Below are 23,799 nucleotides of genomic sequence, written 5' to 3' on the forward strand. Positions count from 1 at the left end.
AAACTGCATAAAATTACCTGCAACACTCGCATTAGGGAATACTATTTTGTTTTACCCAAAACCCAATTTGGCGCGCACTTAACTTTCATTAACCTGACAAGATGTAAACGAGCAGGCTGCATATCGAACCAGCTGCTGCTGCTGCTGGTGCTGACAAGGGACCTCGTTAGGCTGATGTATCGACGCTTGGCGCACCGCAGTGAGTCCGTGTACCCATCGTTGTTCCCCCTTGCAGAACCGCATGCACGAGAGCATGAAGCTCTTCGACAGCATCTGCAACAACAAGTGGTTCACGGAGACGTCCATCATCCTGTTCCTCAACAAGAAGGACCTCTTCGAGGAGAAGATCAACAAGAGTCCCCTGTCCATCTGCTTCGCCGAGTACATTGGTAAATCTGGCAGGCCGAGACTACCAGCGGCTCCATTGTTATCAGGGTATCAGTTGATAGTACGTCATTATTCATGGAACTTTCCCAATGCGCTTCTGGATGAAGGCCTCTCCTAGTGCCGTACCAGTCATGTGGGTTGCTTGACTGTTCTTCGGCACACTGGTAAGTGTGGGTTGCTGGAGGACGAGTGCAGGATGCCACTCGCCACTGACCGGGAATATTGCTCAGATAACTGGGATCACCGCTCTCCCTCCGCCTATTAGCACTGTAATTTGTATATATTTTTTTACAAATAGATGGTACCATACCTCTGTGCATGTGCAGTGACTGAATCGGAGGCACTAAGAGTTGGAGGCACTCTGTTTATTAACACGCACCAACGGGTTAACACTTCCAAATAATCCGTCTATAGTCGACTACGGTTCCCAGTCAGGACGGCCGGTAGACTGCCTGACTGGCCACGCCGAGATGGTGTAGACGGAGACGACACTGAAGACTTCAGCAGCACGACGGGGATCCCACTATAAACGACAGCCCCAAGGTCCCCTCTCGGGGCCCCTCTTACTGTTAGCGTGGCCTGGCTCCGCCCCAGGCCACGCCCACTTTCTAGAACCTACCCGCGGGTTCCTGGTGTGTCCCTTCCGTGACCTCTCCCCTAGATCCCTCTCTGGTGTATCACCTGGCCTGATGCTGTCAGGGCTGCTGTGAGCTGCAGATCCCCTTCCCCGCCAGCAGCCAGCGCTATGCTGCTACATCGCTAAAGCTGTGTCACTACACATGTATGTTAAGCTCAGAAGCATTAAGCATTCCATCAAATTAATTAACTTCAGAAATGTGAACAATTTTGAGTAGCATTTCCTTCATGCCATATTGCCTGCTATTGAATTCACTGTCCTTCATTCAACCCAGCGAGAGCTCTTTTGGATTCACTACCGTTTATTTTATGTAAATCTGGGAATGATTGTGTTTTTGTACACTTTAGCTGCTGGTAATTAACACATTTATTTTATTTGGCATTGGACACTTACAAACACTGGCTGAATCGAGTGAATGATGGCTTGGGCTGGACACTTTTGGCTATGTATGGTGCGAAAGAAGTTCAACATACGTACAGTGGCGGAAAAAAAGTATTTGATCCCCTGCTGATTTTGTACGTTTTCCCACTGACAAAGAAATGATTAGTCTATAATTTTAATGGTAGGTTTATTTGAACAGTGAGAGACAGAATAACAACAACAAAAATCCAGAAAAACGCATGTCAAAAATGTTATAAATTGATTTGCATTTTAATGAGGGAAATAAGTATTTGACCCCCTCTCAATCAGAAAGATTTATGGCTCCCAGGTGTATTTTATACAGGTAACGAGCTGAGATTAGGAGCACACACTTAATGGGAGTACTCCTAATCTCAGCTTGTTACCTGTATAAAAGACACCTGTCCACAGAAGCAATCAATTAATCCGATTCCAAACTCTCCACCATGGCCAAGACCAAAGAGCTCTCCAAAGATGTCAGGGACAAGATTGTAGACCTACACAAGGCTGGAATGTGCTAAAAGACCATTGCCAAGCAGCTTGGTGAGAAGGTGACAACAGTTGGTGCGATTATTCACAAATGGAAGAAACACAAAAGAACTGTCAATCTCCCTTGACCTGGGGCTCCATGCAAGATCTCACCTCGTGGAGTTGCAATGATCATGAGAACGGTGAGGAATCAGCCCAGAACTACACGGGAGGATCTTGTAAATGATCTCAAGGCAGCTGGGACCATAGTCACCAAGAAAACAATTTGTAACACACTACGCCGTGAAGGACTGAAATCCTGCAGCGCCCGCAAGGTCCCCCTGCTCAAGAAAGCACATATACATGCCCGTCTGAAGTTTGCCAATGAACATCTGAATGATTCAGAGGACTACTGGGTGAAAGTTTTGTGGTCATATGAGACCAAAATGGTGCTCTTTGGCATCAGCTCAACTCACGGTGTTTGGAGGAGGAGGAATGCTGCCTATGACTCCAAGAACACCATCCCCACCGTCAAACATGGAAGTGGAAACATTATGCTTTGGGGGTGTTTTTCTGCTAAGGGGACAGGACAACTTCACCGCATCAAAGGGACGATGGACGGGGCCATGTACCGTCAAATCTTGGGTGAGAACCTCCTTCCCTCAGCCAGGGCATTGAAAATTGGTCGTGGATGGGTATTCCAGCATGACAATGACCCAAAACACACGGCCAAGGCAACAAAGGAGTGGCTCAAGAAGAAGCACATTAAGGTCCTGGAGTGGCCTAGCCAGTCTCCAGACCTTAATCCCATAGAAAATCTGTGGAGGGAGCTGAAGGTTTGAGTTGCCAAACGTCAGCCTCGAAACCTTAATGACTTGGAGAAGATCTGCAAAGAGGAGTGGGACAAAATCCCTCCTGAGATGTGTGCAAACCTGGTGGCCAACTACAAGAAACGTCTGACCTCTGTGATTGCCAACAAGGGTTTTGCCACCAAGTACTAAGTCATGTTTTGCAGAGGGGTCAAATACTTATTTCCCTCATTAAAATGCAAATCTATTTATAACATTTTTGACATGCGTTTTTCTGGATTTTTGTTGTTGTTATTCTGTCTCTCACTGTTCAAATAAACCTACCATTAAAATTATAGACTGATCATTTCTTTGTCAGTGGGCAAACGTACAAAATCAGCAGGGGATCAAATACTTTTTTCCCTCACTGTACATTATTGACCAACGGTCAAGAATAAAGACAGCACAGCAGCCAATGGATGGGCCGGGTCCGAGAGGAGGACGCCTATTGATGAGACAGAGCGCCGAAATCAGCCGGTGGGCAAGTGTCAGGTGGATTGTCGAATCGCAGGACTCCAAGAGCTGGCGACGGCTTGGGGTAGCCTTCATCCAGCAGTGGATTGATCGTGGCTGACAGTGATGATGATGATGACAATATCCCGATGAAAGTTCTAAGTGTCTGCAGGAATGGAACGTCTGTCCCTTGTGGCGTCACACCTATGCGAGCAAACATAACCCTCCTGTGACTGTGACTTGACATCGATTTAAGTTCGTGGAATATTCTATGGTTGTTGTTGTTTTTTTTTTTGTCCGGATTTCTTAATTAGCTTCATCGCCGTACTTGTTAAATTGTTTCTCTTTTCGTCATTTTGGCGAGCCAAGTGACTCTCGCAAATGAGACTCATCCTGGTCTCTCGAGCTCCGGATCTGGCTAAACGAAATAAAAACTTGACACTCGTTGGTTCGCTCGGTAAAGTAATGTAGAAAGAAATTAAATAATAATAGAATACGGCGTTTCGATTGCAACACAAGCAACCATCATCAGGTACACATCAATGAGAAAACAAACCTAGTATACTTGGAAATATAATGCAATATAACACAGAGAGTCGGCTAACATAACAGTCAACACCCCACCTGGTTGATTACGTTCTTCCAAAGATTGCTAAATTTGAGAGAGACCAAACATAGACACGGAGACACACAGACAGACACACAAGCAGAGAGAGACTCACACAGAGACAGAGAGAGACACACACATAGGCACACAGAAGCTGTTTGTTTTCTCATTCATTTGCACCTGACGATTGTTGCTTGTGTTGCATTCAAAACGTCGTATTCTATTATTATTTAATTAAACTTTTTTCTCCGTGACTTTACCGAAAGTACCAAAGAGTAATTCCTGCAGTCGCGAAAGCTTTGAATCTAGTTTAAAATCTTGAAGCCGCCTCCCCTAACTAGGGCCGCCCACACGGAGGGGCTCGGGGTGGCGTGGGCGAGCCTAACGCCAATGATCGCTGGATCCCCACCCCCCCCGCTCCCCGTCTATCTCTCCTTCGCTCTGGCTAACCCCCCCCCACAAGGCTCCAACACGTACGAGGAGGCGGCGGCGTACATCCAGTGTCAGTTTGAGGACCTGAACAAGAGGAAGGACACCAAGGAGATCTACTCACACTTCACCTGCGCCACCGACACCAAGAACGTGCAGTTCGTCTTCGACGCCGTCACCGACGTCATCATCAAGAACAACCTCAAGGACTGCGGCCTCTTCTGATGCGGCCGGATCGTTTGTTCTGCCAGGTGGGGTGTCTTTGCAGAAAGACAAGACGAAGATCCTCCCCTCTGTTAGCGAGTCGCGCCTACGAAGGCCGGCTCGGCACGCGACGGGGTGGATGGCCAATACCACGCCCGGCCGCCTTTGTCTTCCCAGTGGCAACGTTTACACACCGCACCAGGTACTCATTTGAGGCCCAGGACCGGTTCAGATAATTAATCGGAACTCGTGTTGACCCCGAACAGGGAATCGAACTCGGGTCGTCGGGTTCGTAGAGCAGTTTGTGAACCACGACAATACCCGTTAGGACACCGTGCTACGAACATGGCAGCACCCGAGTTCGATTCCCACTCGCAGCAAACATATATCTGAGCCAGTCTTGAGCCTCCCCTAGGTCGACTCAGCATGAAATTAGTATTTGGTGTGGTGTATAAAAATCAGTACTGGGGATGGATACAAAGGTGACCAGGCATGGTGCTTGCCACCTGCCCCCTCGTGCACTGTACTACCTTTGATTTGTGCTTACTAGTTTAACACGTAGGCTTTCGCGACCAATATCATCTATAATGTAGGTGTTTTGGGTTAGATTGTGTAAATATATAAATGTGACGTTAAAGCCGCCACCACCGACACAGCCAACTAGTAAGTAATTACCACCAGCTTCATCAGGCGACAGACTGACAATTACAGGCGAAATGTCGTCTCAAGATTGTCAATGTTGTGGCTTGGCTCTCCAACACACCGGTGTGCTGTGCTAGTGACGAATTGGCCACGTTCTGTTTACCTGACAACCCTTACTAGTTGGCTGTGTCGGGTGGTGGCGGGTTTAACGACACATTTATATTTTTACACGACCTAACCCAAAAAAAAACCTCTATCATAGGTGCTTACTAACAGCACTTGCTCCTGTGCCCTGAAAAGATTGAACGGGGATTCTGTGATTTCACGGTTGTGAATGCTGTTTGTGTATGTCAACTGGTCTGATTTGTGACATGAGTGGTGTAGATAATTATTACATTTCCACATTTCTTAAGTTACTCACACTTAACGAATATTTGTTTAACTGTATGCAATCATCATAATCATCATCGTCGGCCATGGCCAATCCACTGCTGGATGAAGATAATCTCCCAAGCTGCCGCCACGCTCCGGCAATGTAATAATTCGCCCAGCAACCATCTCCTCAGTTGATATTTCTCTCAGACGTGTTCTATTCCTTGGCTGTAACTCTGTGAAGGGGAGGGATAAGGAGGGGGGAGAAGGAGGGAGGGAGGGGTAAGAGGAGTTAGGGAGAGGATGGGGAATAGGATCAGGAGCAGGGAGGGAGGAGGAGATAATAGGCCTTGTGTTCATTCATCAATTCATTCCTAGAGGCAAGATGAGTTGCCATTGAAAAAAAGCGTCTTAGCTCAATGTGCTCACTCGGGAAACAAACTTCTAATTCGACTATTCTTGACCTACGGCTGTCATCCTCTCCAGCGACGTGTCCTGCCCAAACCCGCTTACTTTTTGCATGGTTTGAAATTACGTATTTAACCTGCGTATTTTCTTTAATCATATGTCATCCGTTCCTTAGCATAAATATTAATGGAGGCAATTTAAGCGGCGTGGCAAAGGTCTTGTTATTCATTTGTAATGTAAAAAAGATAATTAGCAGTTAATTTTGAAAACTACGTCTTTACTTCCGATGTGCACATTTTTTAGCTAATAAAAATATTTGCCTAGTTATTTATTTATTTTCTACTATTATTTCAACGATTGGCCCAAGGAGGTTTTTTTTAATTGCCTATTTTAATTATTGAAAGACGGTCGATTTCAGATGAGGCGATAAAGAATTAATGCGAAAGTGACACGGCAGCCATCTATTTTAAATGATCAGAAATAACATCGGGCAGTAATGAGCAACATGTTCTTAAAAAAAATAGTCCAGGATGGTGACGACAGACAATAAGTAGCGCAGCACTGTAATTCAGGGCCTTTTAATGTGCTCGTTTCACAATAGACGTCATCCATGTGCATTTACAGCAAATCTGAAGGCACCTCATCTGGATAAAAGTGAGGAGGGAACTAGAACGCGCAAGCTCCGATTCTCTAATGCCTTGCAGTGTGTTTGTTCTCGGAAGCGCAGTTTTCATCGGCGACAACAACGTCGGCTTCGAGTCACAAAACGCGACGTGACGTCACATGGCGCACGGACGTGTGACGTGGCGAGATGACATCACAGAGGCTTGCAAATGAGGGTGGTGGTTTGACCGAACATTTGATGAATGTTTCACAATGTGGTGAGCGTAGTGGAATGAAGTAACTTACGCGTGTGATCCAACACACGAACTTGAGACGTGATCGTAATCTACGAATCGACGCTTTGCTTGATCACAGTCCTATTTGCCGTGAGATTCGTATTGCTAGCAGCCGGTCCTTACATCAAGTGAAGTTTGATTCCCGGGCAAGGCCAACGTCAATGCTGAGCGATATCTGAACCGTTTCTGGGGACCCCCTTTCCAGCCTGCACTGACCAGTGTGGTGAAGCATGGTCTAACAAACACAATGCTCAACACAGCATGGTGACGCCTTCATCCAGCGGTGAAATGACAAAGGGCTGTAAATAACATGAAAAAAAGGATTTATTTTTCAAATAATGTCGTTAATGGACTGATTCGTTGCTGATCGAACGCTGTCGTGTAACGTTTGCCAAACGACCTTTGCTAGCCTACGTGTAAAAAAAAATCCCCGTTTCCTTTTATTTACAGATTTGAATCTCTCCCCCCCCCCCCACCCAAATAAAAAAGGACTCTGGTGTATTGCTCTGGAGGAAGAAAGGATTGCGAAGAGCGCTACCAAACACTCTTTCCTACTCTTCATTTCGTTCCCCGGCCTTCGTCGCTGCTTTTGTAAAGTGCGCGTCGCGTTGCTCGAAGAAGTTTCTGCCCCCCGCGCCCGATCAGTCGCGATCGTTCTCATTGCTTGCTTGTGTAATGCAATGCTTTATTAGCGGCGTACGGATGGAGTCTGTCTTCCCCCACCCCCTCACCCCCAGCACCCCCCCCCCACCCCCCCACACAAACAATGGCAACAGAAGCACGATTGTATTCGGTTCGTGTTTAAAGCGGGCCCAGCACAAGTGCTTGCGGTAGGAAAGAAGCAAAACAAAACGCGGGGGCGAAGGCAGCAAAGCTTTTGCCCGTTGCGTAAAGTCGCCGCGTTCGGGGGGGGCGGCGGGGGGGGGTGCACCAGTGACGTGCGGTGAGGTCAGTGGCTGGGGAGGCACTGGCTAGTGTCGGAGCCAGATTCTCACTGAGGGGGGCGTGGCCTCACAGAGGGGGGCGTGCCCTCACGGAGGAGGCGTGGCCTCACTGAGGGGGCGTGTCCTCACTGAGGCAGATGTGATAGCTACCTCCCCTGGTGCTTTTTCCTTGCAGTTTCATGACGAGACCGGCGAGCCTAAATATCTTTATACACGTACGTGAAATAAGTTACCTGGAGTACGGAAGGCGAGGACATGAAATGAAGGGGTCTACAAACATGACATTGGTGACACACTGAGATAGTAACAGGCACGCGCTTATTGCCCGCGCTCCATCCAGTTAGTGAGGGGTTGCGCAATCACAGGGGAGGCTGAGCTCGTCGCTGCCTCACCTCTCGTCTCTTACAGTATTTGCAGCGGAGCTCCGCGAATTTGGCGATTTTGACTCTAAAAATGATTGGGATCGTGCAGAAATGACATTTATAATACAGATCGGTGGAAAAAAAATCTTAATATTTCTTTTATTTGATTATCCTGTTTTTTTTTTTTTAGCAACGTCTATTTTCATTGGAGCGTGACGGGTGAGGCTCTGCCTCCCCTGGCCGCTCGTCCCCGGTGTGCGCTCGACCGCAGGCGGCCGCTCGTTCGTCCTTCGCGTCGCACACACACAGAGAGAGAGAGAGAGAAGCACAACGGGCGCTGCGCGGACGTGGGCGCCGTTTCCGTCACACACACCCTCGCGACGTCCAATTCGCGGCGTGTGTTCCGCTCGTGTCGCCCTCTCAAAGCGCCGCCGGGTCTCTGCCGGAGCGGTTGTGACAGTGTTATGCAAAAAAAACCAAATCGCGTCGTTAAAAGTTTTTTTTTTGTGTGTGCGTGCGTGCGCGTGCGTGCGCGCGTGTGTGTGTGTGCGTGAACCAGGCGTTTGTTTTTTTATTTTTTTCTCCGTGGCAGAAGACGCGAAGAGTGTTGCCATGGCTTTTAGGCTTTTAGCTGTCGCTTTGTTTTACGAGGAAATGACAAAAAAAGGTATCACAGTGTTGCCGTCTTCAACAAATGGTTGTTTCCGTATTCTTGGTACAATATGGCTGTTATACTACCGCTACCTGTGATATGATGTATCTACAGTGAAGCAGTTGGCACCATCAGTCACCTCTGTTTCTGGAATGTAAAAAAAAAAATCTATATTTAGCCACAGGCAACATTATTATGACGTTATCGTGTGGCTTGATGGAATTGACTGGAGAAATACGTACGTGTTTTTAGTGGTCGAGTGCCTAGCTTAGCGACAGTGTAAATATGGTGAAATTCTACTGTGTAGGTTTTCGCGGTTGTGCTGCACAGCTCTCCGATGTGTATTGTGTTTGTATCGTGCCGTGTTGAGCACGATGTCCGACGTGCTGGGAGCAGAACGTTGACCAAGAAGCGGCAATTCCTGATACCATATCGGAGAGCTCGGAGTGAAATTGGCAACACCCTTTTTAAATAGTGACACGATGTCCTGCTATCCCCCCCCCCCCCCCAAAAAAAAAAGATTGTAACTTCAAGTGTGTGCAGTATGGACATGTACACTGAGACATTCCTCTGAGCATGTACGTTTTGTCACATTGTCTTTTGTAAGATTATTGCGAGCAAACGACTTTGAATTTTTACAGTGTGTGCGGGGCTCGGCGATGTCTCCAAGCATCATCAGCGTCGCACTGGGCGTGGCTTGTGGGGGGGTTTCCTGCCTTCGGCAGGCCGGCCATTTCTTTAAAAAAGACTCGGGTTAGTGACCACAAAAAAGTAAGCCAATTACAATCTTTAGTCGATAAATCGACTCATCGTCCCAGATATATATATGAATGGATATTTTCCAACACTAGTAATTGGGGTACAATGTACCTTGTTAACATGCGGTACAATGCAATTTGACGGTAATATTAACGTGCCCATTACATACCCTGTAGAGGACTAGGCTGCATAAAACTTACGCAGCACACGCTTGTTTTTGACTGTGTTTGGATTTCCGTTTTATGAACGCTCGGTTTTCCGACATTTCGCGCGGACGCAATTGCCAAACTGTGGACACTTGTCACGATCGAAATCGAATTTCTGCGTTCGCGAAGTTTCACTCCGGCCACTCGCCACGAGATCATCAAAGCAGAGTCACCCCCGGAGTGTTGCGTCATCCATCAGCGACAGCGTCACGGTGCCCCTGCCGTGCAGCGGTCTCGCCACTGCATCGCCTTGAACAGTCATTCCAACGTGCAGATCTTTTGGCGAAAGTGCCCTGAAGAGGTTAATTATTTTAAATTATTCATTCATTTGAATTATATATATGTTCATTATTGTAAAAAAAAAAATTATTGTGAAAAGTGATGTAGGTGTATTATATATTTTGGTTAGGAGTAGAGGTGGGATGACTGTCCGAAACACACCCCTAATTCTTAGTATTAAATTAATGGGTGAAGCTATTCCGAATTAGAATATTTCGTTTTACCTGTGTTTTTTTGAAGAACGCACCCCTTTAGTAAATTGAGGGATACCTGATTTTGGAAATGATAAATGGTTTAACGAGCTTGTAGCCAATTCTGTGCGCTAAAGCGTACTAAAACACCGTTCGTTTTTGCCCCACAATTGGGCAACCAGGCCTCCCTGTTACTTTAGCAGCATAATGCTGATACTCACTGAATAATAATGCCAATAGTAATATACACTCCCTGTCCATCCACTGCTGCATACCATCGCATGTGCTGTTGGCCATGTGGGTGGGTTGACTATACTTCATCAAGCTGGTCCTCTGTGCGTGTTGGCGAAGGGGGGTGCAGGAATTGCGTGGGAGTGCTGGATTGGTTCAGATATAACTCGCCGTTGATGTTAACCATGGCCAGGAGTCAAACTCATTTCACTGGGTTCATAGGGCGGCCGGCATACTCATCACCTCCGATTAGCACGGTTGACTACGCACGGTGCGAAAGAAGTGCATCATACATCACTGCATTACTGCTCAATCTGTAGCTGCTGAATACATTTGAGTAATTACCACGGTCACATGAAGTGACTTTTTTTCTCACCCATACGTGGGCATTTAAACCAATACGACGTTTCGGTCACAACACAAGCGTCCGTCTTCAGGTGAGAAGATGATCTGCAGGAGTGAACTCCTGCAGCCACGACTCGACAAAACTCCTCTCCCCCCCCCGTGTCTATATAAAGCCACAAAAGCAAATAATTTTCTCACCTGAAGACGGACGCTTGTGTTGCGACCGAAACGTCGTGTTTTCTTTTGTTATTTTTTTCTACCTTCGTGACTTTACCGAAAGAACCAGAGAGTATGGATTCCTGCAGTCACGAAAGCTTCAAATCAAGACCAAGTAATTCTGTCCAGTATGTAATGACAAATATGCCTTGGTTCTAAATGGCATTAGGTGAGGACGATCATGATTATGGTGACGATTGGTTTGTTATAGTTTCAATGGTGATTAATACTCCAGTTGTATGAATAATATTGTATATTTGTTACGCGTGTTTTCTTAAACTGTACTGTATTAATATGTTGATGGTTCATGCTGCATATGATGAAGTATGTTGTGATGTCCAAAACTATAGTTTCGGAGAAAACGCTCACCTTCCTTTTTGGTTATGATCCGTGCTTAACATATACGAAAGGTGTCGAAATAACCTTTAAAGACTCGTGAAATATTTGACGAGAATTGAAGTGGAAAAACAAAAAAATGACACTGTGTGAACGCGTTTTCGCTTTGAAACGATCGTGGAAGCATTCCACCAGGGCAGGTTGACGCGACACGTTCTGGTGCAATGCCGCGCTCTCTCCGCGTCGCGTCAAATGTTGGACGTCCTGCGGTGCGCCACACGTTACGTGCTTGAGTTTTAGCTGGCGTGTTCACAAATGCAAGGGGGGCACAATGGATTGTTTTAGAGATTTAATAGATTCTTCATCATTTAATTGGTGGCGGGCAGAGGTCTGTCCAACGCCTTGTCAAGGAGGACAAAGCATACACGTTTTGTTGAAACACGCTCACCCACAAATAATACCGTTTCATTGTTACGGTTGTGCTGTACAGCTTGAGTGACGTGTTTTCAGGTCGTACCACGTGTTTGTTTGGCATGATGCCTGACGTGCTGGGCTGCGAGCTTCTTCGGGAAGTGAGCGTTGTTCTTCAGTATCTGAAGCTCGCAGCACGTGCCACGAAACGTCAGACATCATGCCGAACAACATAAAACACATCTGACGGGTTCTGGAAGAACCTCGCTTGAGTCTCGAAACTCGATCAAGAGGGCCCTGCTTGGGTTGTTTGGCCACGAGTTTAACATTTTACATGGGGAAAAAATTGGGAGTGACAAATGAAAAAACATTTAGAAGAGAATAGCACTCAAATTCCTTATTGACAGGACTACAACCTACTCACTGGACTCACCCCTAAATGCTCCTCGCTGCTAATTAAATACACCGCAAGTTAATAAATGCTTCTGCCCCCAGGCGGTTGATGGTCTTGTTTCCATTTGGTCTTTTTTTTTCTTCAATATAAAATAAACATGCTGTCGGCAAAAATGCCACGAGAATGAAGAATACAACTGGAATCTCACAAAGCTTTCGCTCCGCGCGTGTAGGACAACAGCTGCCGACAAGATTTTGACACGAGACTTTTCCCAAAATTATTTGTCAGGCAGCTTTTTTTGGTGTCACTTGTGCAAGTAGGTTAGATGAAACGTTCCCGGTGTTAGGATTGTCACACGACAGTCAAACCACCATTCTTTTATTCTCAAGAGCTGGAATTCAGACGAAATAAAGTGTAAAAACTAAACGTTATTCGGTTGGGTGTTTATTTTGTTGTTGTTGAGCAGTCACTGACGACCGGGGTTTTCGACCATCAACTCGCTGCACTTGAGAATACTCTTTTTTTTAAAATCGCTGACGACCGAGACGTGGATTTTTGATCCGGGGATTTTTCGACGGTGCTGGCTCCGGTGAATTTTGGGACGCGAAAAGCCCAACGTGGCATTGGAACCTGCGGTGGCTATCGAATCACCAACCTGTGGAGCACAGCTGTTCCCCAATGCCCCATTGAGTCGTGACCGGCGACGATGAAGACGCTGACGCAGCTAAGGAGCGGTAGAGTTGGGACTTGCGAAGGTAGCTAAACTTCTGCAGTTACCCTTGCTTATTCATGTCACTTAACACGAGTTAATTATGTCATAACCCATTCACGGTCTCACGGTTCAATCGCATTATTAGCTGTTATTGGCCAAGACGAAATTGGAACTGCTACAGAGACGGTACCAACAAGTGAGACATTAAACTGGACATCTGTGAACAACAGAGCTTTATAGCTCATCGGATTATTCAGATTCTGATTCATCCGTTGGCAGCGTCTCAAGACATTCCCAATGTCGCTCCCGTAGCCCTCGGTTGGCTCACCATCCTCGACATCAACACAGAACGCTGCCAACATACCCCTGGTTGTCAACATTGAGGTTTACTGACCATAATGAACCCCGAGTTGTATTAATAATGCATTCTGAAAATACCGATGTCGATGTATTCCAGAATAGAATGTGTTTAAGATTGTATTGGGAAGCATGTACATAAATATATATTTTTAAATTGTATTTTCCCTAATTTAGTGATGACATTGAACAGATAATTACTCAAGTATTCCACAAAGCGTTGGGCAGTGATTATTTAAACATGTTTTCCCCTAAATAATATAAAAAAAATGTTTCGTTAGTATTTTAAATGTACTCATACAAAATATTTCAGTTCTGAAAGTGACATTTTTCACGGCTTAAAAAGACGCTGCAAGTTGATATGCAGCAGAGTATTTGCGTTCTGCCTCATCTCACATTGTCTATACATTATTGCCACTAAATGTGTTTTTTTAGCGTTATGTAGAAAATGTATCTTTTGTGCCTTAATTTTATCGGGATCTCTACGCTAATAAACGTTACGATGGGGGTTTCTTGTCATTTATAGATCTGATTAATCAAGGAACACAAGACTTGTGTATTTGTGAAATATTTTAAAGCCGAAAGTAATTATCATTCGAAAGGAAGTGCAGTTTGCTGTAAATGGATATCGTAACACTATTGCGTGACGTTAGCAATGTACTCAACATTTCAGTATACTGTTCTATCTTTTTTTTAGTTTGAATGCTTGTTTACAGAATTATCTTTGCTTTCTTTACTTATTACTGTCTCTGTAAGGCATTGAACAAACTTGTTTTATTTGCTCTGTTGCTACTGTAGCCGTTAATTCAGTAAAGTCTTTAAACATGAAACGTCTACGCATGTTTCCTACACGTGCGAAGATGTAACCTGGTTCCAGTTTTACTTCCACAATAATTATTAGCGGCGTGGTGGTGCAGTGGGTTAGCACCGCACTATGGACCTAGCTCCTTGGGTTTAATCCCTGGCCACGGTTAAAAATCAGCGGCGGAGTTGTGTGGGAAACCGATCCTGGGCCCCCTATTTTTGCCAAAACGCACTGAACAGCACGGTGAGGTATGGTCAAACATCCACCACTTCACCAACAAGACGTGGAGAGGCCTTCAACCAGCAGCACATTAACAAAGCGGTTCCAATAATGCCATTAATGGTATTAAAAATAAACCAGCACGTTTTTTTTTAAAGTAAAACTGTTAAGCTTCAACCTTTCTGCTCATATACGTTTCCCGATAAGATTTTTTCGGTGCAAGAAACACATGACCAATTCACTCGCAGAAGTTCAAAACAATTTCACGTGACATTTTACCACAAGGTACATTATGTGAAAAAGGAAGTAATTTTTTTTCAGGGTAAAAGAGATTGCCAAGCAATTTGTTCTTGAGCATGCGGCAGCTGGAGAAATGCTCACCTTCCAAACAATCTTCTATCTGATTGTTCCTGAGCCGAAGCTGCCCCTTTTTTTCTTTTATCTGCCACGATTTTCTGGGGATAATTGAGTGGCTCACAGGACCGGCGTTTTTTCCGGGGTGTCTCATTTCTCCTGATGGAACGCTGATATTCCCCCTGATCGATGCACGCCTCTACATCAAAGAAACAGTCGAGCGGACGGTGGTGATTCCTTGCATCATGCACATAAAAAAAAGTGTTGGCTTACTTTAACTTTTAGCTGTATAACGCGTGAACCTGGCCAACAAATGTAAATTCCTAGGTGACGGTTAACGTCAGTGGTGAGCAATATCTGAACTGGAACTGGGCCTCCGGGCAGCACTAGCTGACAGGGTGAATCACGGTAAAACAAGCTCCACATGACTGACACGTGTCGGGAGGACCTTTATCCAGTAGTGAAAAAAGGCAGAGGGATGTAATTTAAAAGATACAATATAATAATGGTTCACAATATCACGGGTGGGACTAAATTGCTGCCCTTGCGATTCAATAAATAACTTTGGTTCGGGGTCGCAATTAAATTTGCGGTGAATATCGTGGACTTTAGTATGTCTAAAAGTTTTTTGTTTGTTATTAAGAACAAAAAATTTACTTTCAAACTCGGGCATGAAAACCACTCTCATCCGCCACTTAATGACATTATTTCTACTAGCATCCATAGAGGTCAACATTCTGTTTTTCCCAGTTGCATCCCAGGAACAACTATTTATTTAACGCATTCATCTTGAGCCCAACGTTTCAGGCTTATCTATTAATTTCCGAAATTATTTCCTGTGCTTTAAATCACATTGGTTGCTGTACATTCCCACACCTCCCATTAGCACGGTTGGCTACGTATGGTGCAAAATAAATTCAACATCCACGTACATACATGTGCTCTTCCTCGCTCGCAGGATCTCGGTTTATGTCACCATGGAATATGATATATTTTTTTGTTTCGGCCTTTGAACATTTTCAACCAATGCTACGGTAGCAGTTGTTGAAGCGTTATTCTCATCCCAAAAAGAATCCCAGTGTGACTGCACAATACGTGTTGTACCCATGCCACTTTGAGTTTAATGTCTTCTTATGCCTCTAATACGCAAACTGAGGATGAGAGAGAGAGGAATGGATTATAGAGCGGGCTAGTCAAAGTTAAAAAGGTGGATTATAAATATCTTGCAAGCGTAGCATTTCTAGAATTATGAGACAGGGTCCAAGGCAAGAATGCCATACATGTATTGAATACGTCCGGAACAGTAAAATAATAATCTAGCAACACAACATACTTTAATATAACTTTACACATGTTTTGTTTACATTAACTTTGCAATAACTATCCGACTCTGCACAGGCCTAAGCCTATTTGGGTATATGTTTACTATACTGGATATACATTCCCATAGATGCCTATGTTACATTATTTAATAATACGTGTCATAGATTTCCAACTCCAACAGTGAAAACAGTATTTTCTACTAAAGTCTAACCTTGCCAAAAATCAACAGTTGCGTTACAATAACCACATCAAGAACCACAATCAACTTATCAGAACCTTTCAGAGGCCTTATAACCCGAGTCCCTCCATTTTATAGTCTAACAGTACTGTAGTTAAATCCATTTACAAAATATCAGCCGACTCATAACATGTTTACGAATAATGTGTCAATAAAGGGTGGTCATCTTGCCTGTAACAATTGATGAAGTCTGTACTCTTCAGCTCAGTGCTTGAACTCTGCAGTGACGGACAGATTTCAACAGTTGTCAATTTAATATTCATGGCATTACTCTTTGAAGTGGTTTGAATGGGAGAGAGCGGTGGTTATTATTAGTGCTCCCTTTTTAAACAGAAGCTTAGGGCCCCTAAGTACACCGAGGAGCTCCAGATTATAATTCAATAAAGCACAGCAAGTTAGCAGGGTACAGGGCACAGGTGGTGCATCTGCCAGTCATCTCAGTCGACCTGTGCCATCTGGGTCTGCCCCGTGACCTGCCAGCAGGTGTTCGACACTTCACGTGGCCTCAAGGTGCACATAGCCTTCCACAAGCGTTGTGGTGACGTCACTGCCACTTAGTGGCGAATGGCGGTTGTTGTTCAGTCTATGTATGTATGTGTGAGTCCATATGTGTGTGTAACTGTGTGTTTGAGTCGATTTGTGTGTGTAACTACATGTGTCTCTCAAGTCGATGTCTGTGTGTGTGAGTCCATAAGTGTTTGCGTGCGTGTAAGTCAGTGGGTTTCTATGTGTATGGGTCCATGTCTGTTTGTAAGTCCATGTGTGTGTCTGCCTTTTTCGCCCGGGCAACGCCCGGTACTAACCGCAAGTAATTCAATAAATGTTGGGTGCATCACATACATCAGCTCAAATTGACATGGTGAAAACATAACAAGCTATTTAACACTACAATCCAAGTACTCTCTCACCTTTAGCTTGTCTGGATCTCAAGTCTCTCATCAGGACATCTCGATTTTTCCCTACAGTGCTCACCTCACTACATCTCTCTTGTCTATATGATGTATTTTGTTATCTAACTGGGATTGAGATGGGGGGGGGGGCAAAGACAATTTCTTCTAAGGTCCACGCCACCCAATGAGCGACACCACCACTACCACCACTGCTTATAAATGACTAGCTGTACTTCGCCCGGGACTTGGATCCACCACGCCCGGCCGCCTTTGTCTCCCCAGTGGCGATGTTCACACACCACAGCAGTTACTCGTTTGAGGCTGAGTCGACCTAGGGGAGGCCCAGGAGCGGTTGAAATAATCGTCACCGGTGGTGGCCGTGAGCGTGAATCGAACTCGGGTCGCCGGGTTCGTAGCGCGGCGCGCTAACCGCTACACTACAATGCGTTACGCTTCCACGTGCGCGGGTCACGTGACAGATTTGACGTCACAGCTCACTGGCCGTGCAAAAAATAAATGCATTATTGAGCTCCCCCCCCCCAAAAAAAACCTAAAGTGTATTTTTATAATTTGTGCATGGTGTACAGTCTGGAAAGTACCCACATGGCAAATTTCAAGTTTGTTGCATGTCGGTAAGTACGCTAAACATTTTGAACAGACACACATATTCACAACTTTGCCTTTTCTATATATGGAGATGATCATGGACGTGGAATATGCAAGTTCTTCAAGTTTGTTGCCACTTATTCTTTGGGTCTTTCGGTAAAGTCACGTAGATAGGTTCAAAGAAAATAACATAAAATAACAAAATAACTACGACGTTTCGATCGCAACACAAGCGTTCGTCATCAGGAAGAAAAAAGCAGGGGGTTGGGGGGGGAGGTGTCACTTGTGAATGTGTAATTTGGTTGTATAGTCACAAGGTGGCATGGTTCATCTATGCTGAACAAGTATTTCACTGGGCGAGCAAACATTAAACAAACACACGTAACAGTACGTCTGCTCTGCATATCCAGGCAGCGATTAAACACAATCATATCACTAGCCTATGGGACAATCACCTTCAATATGCCCTGTCTCGGGAGCTAAGCATGTGTTTGTTTATGCCTGGTTAGCGCTTGGATGGGAAAGGGGCCGTCCATAAATGACGTCACGCACCTGGGGGGGGGGGGGGGTCAGACATTTGTGACGATGTGTTACAAGGGGGGGGGGGGGGTTGAGAAATGTGACGTTACATCAAAATGCACAACTTTAAATAAATATAGACAACACGTTCTACTTAATTAAATAGACTTTTTAATAAATGTTTTCTCCTACAACATCAGAGTGCAGCGCCACATTAAATACGCACTACAATGACAATAGTTTAAAGCGATTTGAAGCATGTTTTTTTGGGGGGGGGCAGAGCTTTGTGACGTCATATTTGAGGGGGGGGGGTCTGACTTTTTGTGACGTCGTGTGACGACGGGGGGGGGGGGGAGGCAAAAATCGTCCAAAATCGCGTGACGTCATTTATGGACGGCCCCAAACCATCATGCATAAAAGTGTGAATAGGCTGCTAGGGAGTTACGTTGTCAGCAGAGGTCAGTGTAGCAAAATCCGTTGTTGTACTGTTCTATACTCCCACGTCTATGCCCTCAACCAATCTGCGCTGACCAGCGTGGTGAAGTATAATCCCCCTGAGTGAAATGCTTTATTCATCTTTTTTGACATTTCATTCACAATTATATGCAAATTGTGCCATCGGTGTCAGTTTAGCAGTGCATCACTCTGTGTCGGAGTATAGCCCTGGAAGATGACATCCCAAAACTGCTTCTCAAGTCACTTCGAGAGACCTCCAAATCCACACTTGGGTTACACCTTTTAATCAAACTGGACATTTTAAATCCTTTTGGGGTGGAATAAATAAAATCAAATGCAACAAAAAAAACGTATTATTATATTTGTTTGTGTATTCATTGGTGACCCGTTTCCAGCTCGGTAGGGCGCGAAAGAAGTTCAACATACACACATTACCGCTGTGTGTGTGTGTGGGGTGGAGGGGGGGGGGGGCACCATAACAGCCAGCATTATAATACCGCTCAGGAAAGTGAACTTGCGTGGGCCAAAGTTGGTGCAGGGCCCGACCCAAGAAGCCCTCCAGCGCCAGGCCCTGGGAGACCACCAGGCTGCGAACATCAACTGAGTACTTTTGAGAACTTAATTTATTTGCGGCGGCTGGGATGCAGATTGAACCCCAGGATGCCAGCGGTTCCGGCTGCATGCCCTCAACCCAGTGCTACGCGGCAGCCTCTTGTGCAGCGAAACAATTCTAAATTGGAGTCAGACCTTGTCAAAAACCCCGTTATCCACCACCACCATCGTCATTATTATTTAATTAACTTTCATTTAATTACAGCGCATTCATATTTTAAAATAACGAATAATTGCACGTTTCAATAATAGACCAGCTGTTGTGTGTGTGTGTGCTACAATCATAATTGTTTTTTTGCTTTTTCACATTTCTCTCTCTCTTAGTTATATACAAACACTGTAAATATAATCCCCACGATGATGGTCGTGTGCTTGACGGCAGAACTGCAGTTTGTATGCAACACATCTTAACGTCCTTCTGTTGATGCCGGTGGCAATGACCCCCATACCAATATCGGCGCTACAATGCTAACAAGACGTGACGCATCACGTCTCGCCTCGTAACAAAGCGGAGAGTAATCTCCTCACCTTATAAAATATACAGCATTGCAAGGAAAAGGGTAAAGATGCAGCCCCGACCATTGCTTGCTCATGCCCAGGGGTCGGCAACGAATTCGGTAAGAAATTTCAATATTTCAAAAGCCGCAATGCACCGTGTTGTGAATACGAGAGACGTTGCGCCCTTACTAAATAGCGTTACGAATAATTCCTTAAAGAGCCGCATGCGGCTCCAGATCCACAGGTTTCCGACCCCTGTCCATGCCCCTGCCGGCACAAGCGGCCCCCAACTGGAACAGCTCGAGGGGACAACCTCTCGATGTTGCTTTGAACTTAATCTTCCATGGTGGCAAGATGTCTTATGAGAGGTGGGAGTACCCACGCTTTACCCCACCACACGCGCGACTTGACAATCAATGGACTGTGCTTTACGCATTTGCATTGCTGGCAGGATATCGGTGGAGGCTTTTAAGAAACGCGTCCATCGTTTAATTCGCTCTGCGAGAAGATCGACTTAACCTGACCACAACCGGATTGGAACTCCAGCGCACTAACCATTTCACCACGGCAGCCATCCCATTGGCAAAATATGTGGCTAGAATGTACCTCACTGGAATTTAATCGCGTAAGAAAACACAGTCATCATCGTCATCCATGGGCAGATAGCCCCCGATAGGTGTCTACTGTACATTTCATCATTTGCTTCTATTTCCCTCCGTCTTGTGCCAACATACTCAAGTAGTGGCCACATCTTTCTGGCACCAATCTCTTTCTGTCGTCGAGCCATTCTCTGTGAGGTCTTCCTCCCTTTCCGATGCCTTCCACACGTAGTATTGCAAAGATATTGAATAAAACGTGTCCCGACTTGGTTGCTATGAGCTGGTGCACGTTTGACCAACACTCATTGTTGACTGCCAGTCTTAAACACACGACAACGGATCAGGTTTCGATGTAGCCAAAGAAAAGAACGTGTGTTCGTTGTGTGTTATGACTGAGATGTGGTGCAGTGAGTAGAGCTTCAAACCTCTCAGTTTTAGGGTTCATGGGTTCAAATCCTGGCCAGGGTCGACTCAACCCCATGATCATCGTCTCTCTGGAATTTGAAAAAAACTGAGCACCACTTGTTGAGGCAGAAGCATTGACCACCCAACCTACAGTGGGTGGCAAATGGATAGAATTATCCTTGTCAAATGGGGAATTGTGTACAGTACACCGGACAGCATATGCCGGATTGGTCTTGAGGATATTGATATTTTGCCACTTTAAAAAATAATATTAACAACTAAAAAAAATGTATAAGAATGCGTAGTTGCACAGCATGATTAGAGTGCAGCATGCGGTCTGGTATGCGCACGCTAATGTAAAATGCCCGAGCTAAGCGTGTGTAGATAAGATTTTCCACCTTGATGTCGCTGAAATATAAACACAAATCTCAGCATGGGTTCAAGCTGCAAAGAACATTTTTTCGGCACACCTACACGTCAGTCATCGCCACGGGCAAACTGTGTCTTTAAGCATTAAAAAAAGGTAACCAAAAAAACCGCGCACACAAACATTTTAAAACATAAATTGAATTTCTTTCTCATTTGTGGCTTTTCCATCATAATAGTCGGTGAGCCGAATCTTGCCTACGGGGCCTCGGGGGGATATTTTTTTCTTCTTCTTCTCTCAAACCTCGTTTTGCCCAAACCCCGCGCGATGAGATGAGCATCGGATCAATCATCGACGATCTGTTTTCTTGCCGTGCGGTGTCAAGGGGTTGCTCGCTGTTTGGAGTCAGCAGGGATTCACTTTCCTGCACAAGAGGCTTTCCACACGTGTGGATGTTTCAACCCCACATTGGGCAAACCTTGCCCCAAAACGCAGGCGATGTGTATGTGAACATATGAACACATACACCGCATTCTGTACTTTACTTTAATCGTGCTGTGTAGAGCTGGGATTAGTCTGCCGATTAACCGAATCAAAATTGTAATACACTACTTTTTATTCTTGGTCAATTACTTGGGATGTTTCAAACACTTTTATAAACAGTGATCGCCCCACACTCCGCCTGGTGTGACGTGGGCTGATGATGCTAATGACTTCACCAAGCTCTGCCTAGAACTTCCCATCCAGCGACACACGTGTGCACATAGGCGATGCTCTTTGTTTCACCCAAATATTTCAGATTTACACTCTATGGTTCTTTTGGTAAAGTCACGTAGATGGGAAAATAAATAGTAGATCACGATCGCAACAACAACCAATAGTCTTCAGCTTAGAGAGAGAAGCATGCTGTTATGACGAGGCATTATATAGATACTCCCCCCTATCGGATCTATATAATGCCTCGTCACAACGTAATGCTTCTCTCTCTCTCAGCTGAAGACGATTGCTTGTTCTTGCGAACGAAACGTCGTGATCTATTATTTATTTTTCTACCCACGTGACTTTACCGAAAGAAACAAAGAGTATGAATTCCTGCAGTCACGAAAGCTTAAAATCAAGATATTTCAGATGTAGCTGAGTAATGAAACTGAACATTGGTACAGCATTTAATCGCCCACCTTATTGGATATCTCAGCTCTAACGCTCCTCTTATGTAGAAGCCTATTATTTGCTAATCCTATTATTTGTGTCCCTCCGATCGATCCTGGGAAACGGTCATTGTCTGCACATTGGTTCTTCGTATTGCTCCGCAGTTTAGAGGAGACACCTGGAAGAGGTAGAACATTCATCCTATATACCCAATCCCCATTCATCCTATTTACCCTATTTACCCCATTGATCCGCAGATGAATCACCCGTACGCGGCCTCTTGGAAGCACTAAGTTAATCCTCTTGTCCATGCCTAACCGCATACAATTATGAAGAGACAGCAAAGTCATCCTAACATCCATGTTTACACTTGGATACCTGCAAGGATAACGGAAATCATTTACACAAATAATCGGGTCAGCCGGGAGCACGCTCAGACCCGGCTCCAGCACCTCTCGGATAGCGGTGGTGGGGGGGGGGGCGGTAGAGTTGGCGTGTGGTGGGCCACCATAGCCCGACTCAAATGCACTCGGGTGGAAAGGTCAAAGGGGCATTTGGTGATGCAGGACTCACCCCTGGCGCTCAGCTGGCGCCAGCCCAGAGTGTGGCCCACATCGCCAAGGACAAGAGGAGCGACACTGGACTGTGGGCGCCGGTGGTGCACTCACAGCACTACGAACCCAGCCACCTGAGTTAGATTCCAGACCACAGCCAACATCGATCGTAAGTGTTGTCTGAAAGTGTCGTGAGCCTTCCCTTGGTCAACTCAACCGTACAAAACAGAGAACTTTGTGTTGGACATATGTAATAGAGAGAGGTGTTTTGGGTTAGATCGCGTAAATATATAAATGTTGTGTCGTTAAAACCCGCCACCACCCGACACAGCCAACTAGTAAGGGTTGTCACGTAAACAGAACGTGCCAATTCTTCACTAGTACAGCACTAGTGTGTAGTGTAAAGTGTAGTATACTAGTACAGCACTAGTGTATAGTGTAGTGTATAGTGTAGTATACTAGTACAGCACACCGGTGTGTTGGAGAGCCAAGCCACAACACTTACAATCTGAGTACGACGTTTCGCCAGTAATTACAACCAGCTTCATCAGGCGACAGCCAGTTTTGTGTCGAGTGGTGGCGGGTTATAATGACACATTTTTATATATACGCGATCTAACCCAAAAAAAAACCTCTATTATGGATTTTAATCGCAAAAGCCTACGTGTTAAACGTACATATATAGTGTTCATCAACACTGGGGGTACAAAGGTGGCTGGGTGCAGTTCCAGCCACCTGACCACTTAATGCGCTGTTCAAGGGTTAATAGGTGGTTGCTAACATCATTTTACCCATCAGTCTATAAGGCTATGTTTGGAGTATTTGTATTTACGTAAATATATGTATAGCAATGGTTAGGACACTGCAGTATATCCCTGCAAACCAAGATGTGAGTGCTGCCCATGCAAAACATCGTAGCAATTAATGTACTAACATGTTCTGGGTCTCCCGAATATTGACTCGGGCTTGAACTGTAGTAAGTGTGGCATGTCGACAGCAGCTCTGCGCACAAAGGAAGGTCTGGTGTGTGTGTGTGGCACTGGTAAGGCCGTGCACT

The 23,799-nt window shown here is 45.3% G+C and overlaps 1 protein-coding gene across 3 annotated transcripts in view; it reads left to right on the forward strand.

Moving 5' to 3' along the window:
- Positions 1–13,978, forward strand: part of LOC116952296 (guanine nucleotide-binding protein G(i) subunit alpha-1) — a 77,301-nt gene extending 63,323 nt beyond the window's left edge. Inside the window, exons 7-9 of one of the 3 annotated variants that reach the window (XM_032971510.2) lie at positions 236–389; positions 4,263–4,479; positions 7,204–13,978. In XM_032971510.2, the coding sequence (XP_032827401.1) occupies positions 236–389; positions 4,263–4,453 (345 nt within the window). In that variant the 3' untranslated portion in view covers positions 4,454–4,479; positions 7,204–13,978. Of the gene's footprint in view, positions 1–235; positions 390–4,262 lie in introns of all 3 variants that reach the window. The other 2 variants (XM_032971511.2, XM_076074160.1) reach the window with 2 other exon arrangements.
- The last annotated feature ends 9,821 nt before the right edge of the window (positions 13,979–23,799 follow it).

Source organism: Petromyzon marinus, chromosome 46 (assembly GCF_048934315.1).
Source record: "Petromyzon marinus isolate PM22_M1 ecotype Great Lakes invasive population chromosome 46, UKy_Petmar_22M1.pri1.0, whole genome shotgun sequence".
NCBI classification, from domain to species: Eukaryota; Metazoa; Chordata; class Hyperoartia; order Petromyzontiformes; family Petromyzontidae; genus Petromyzon; species Petromyzon marinus.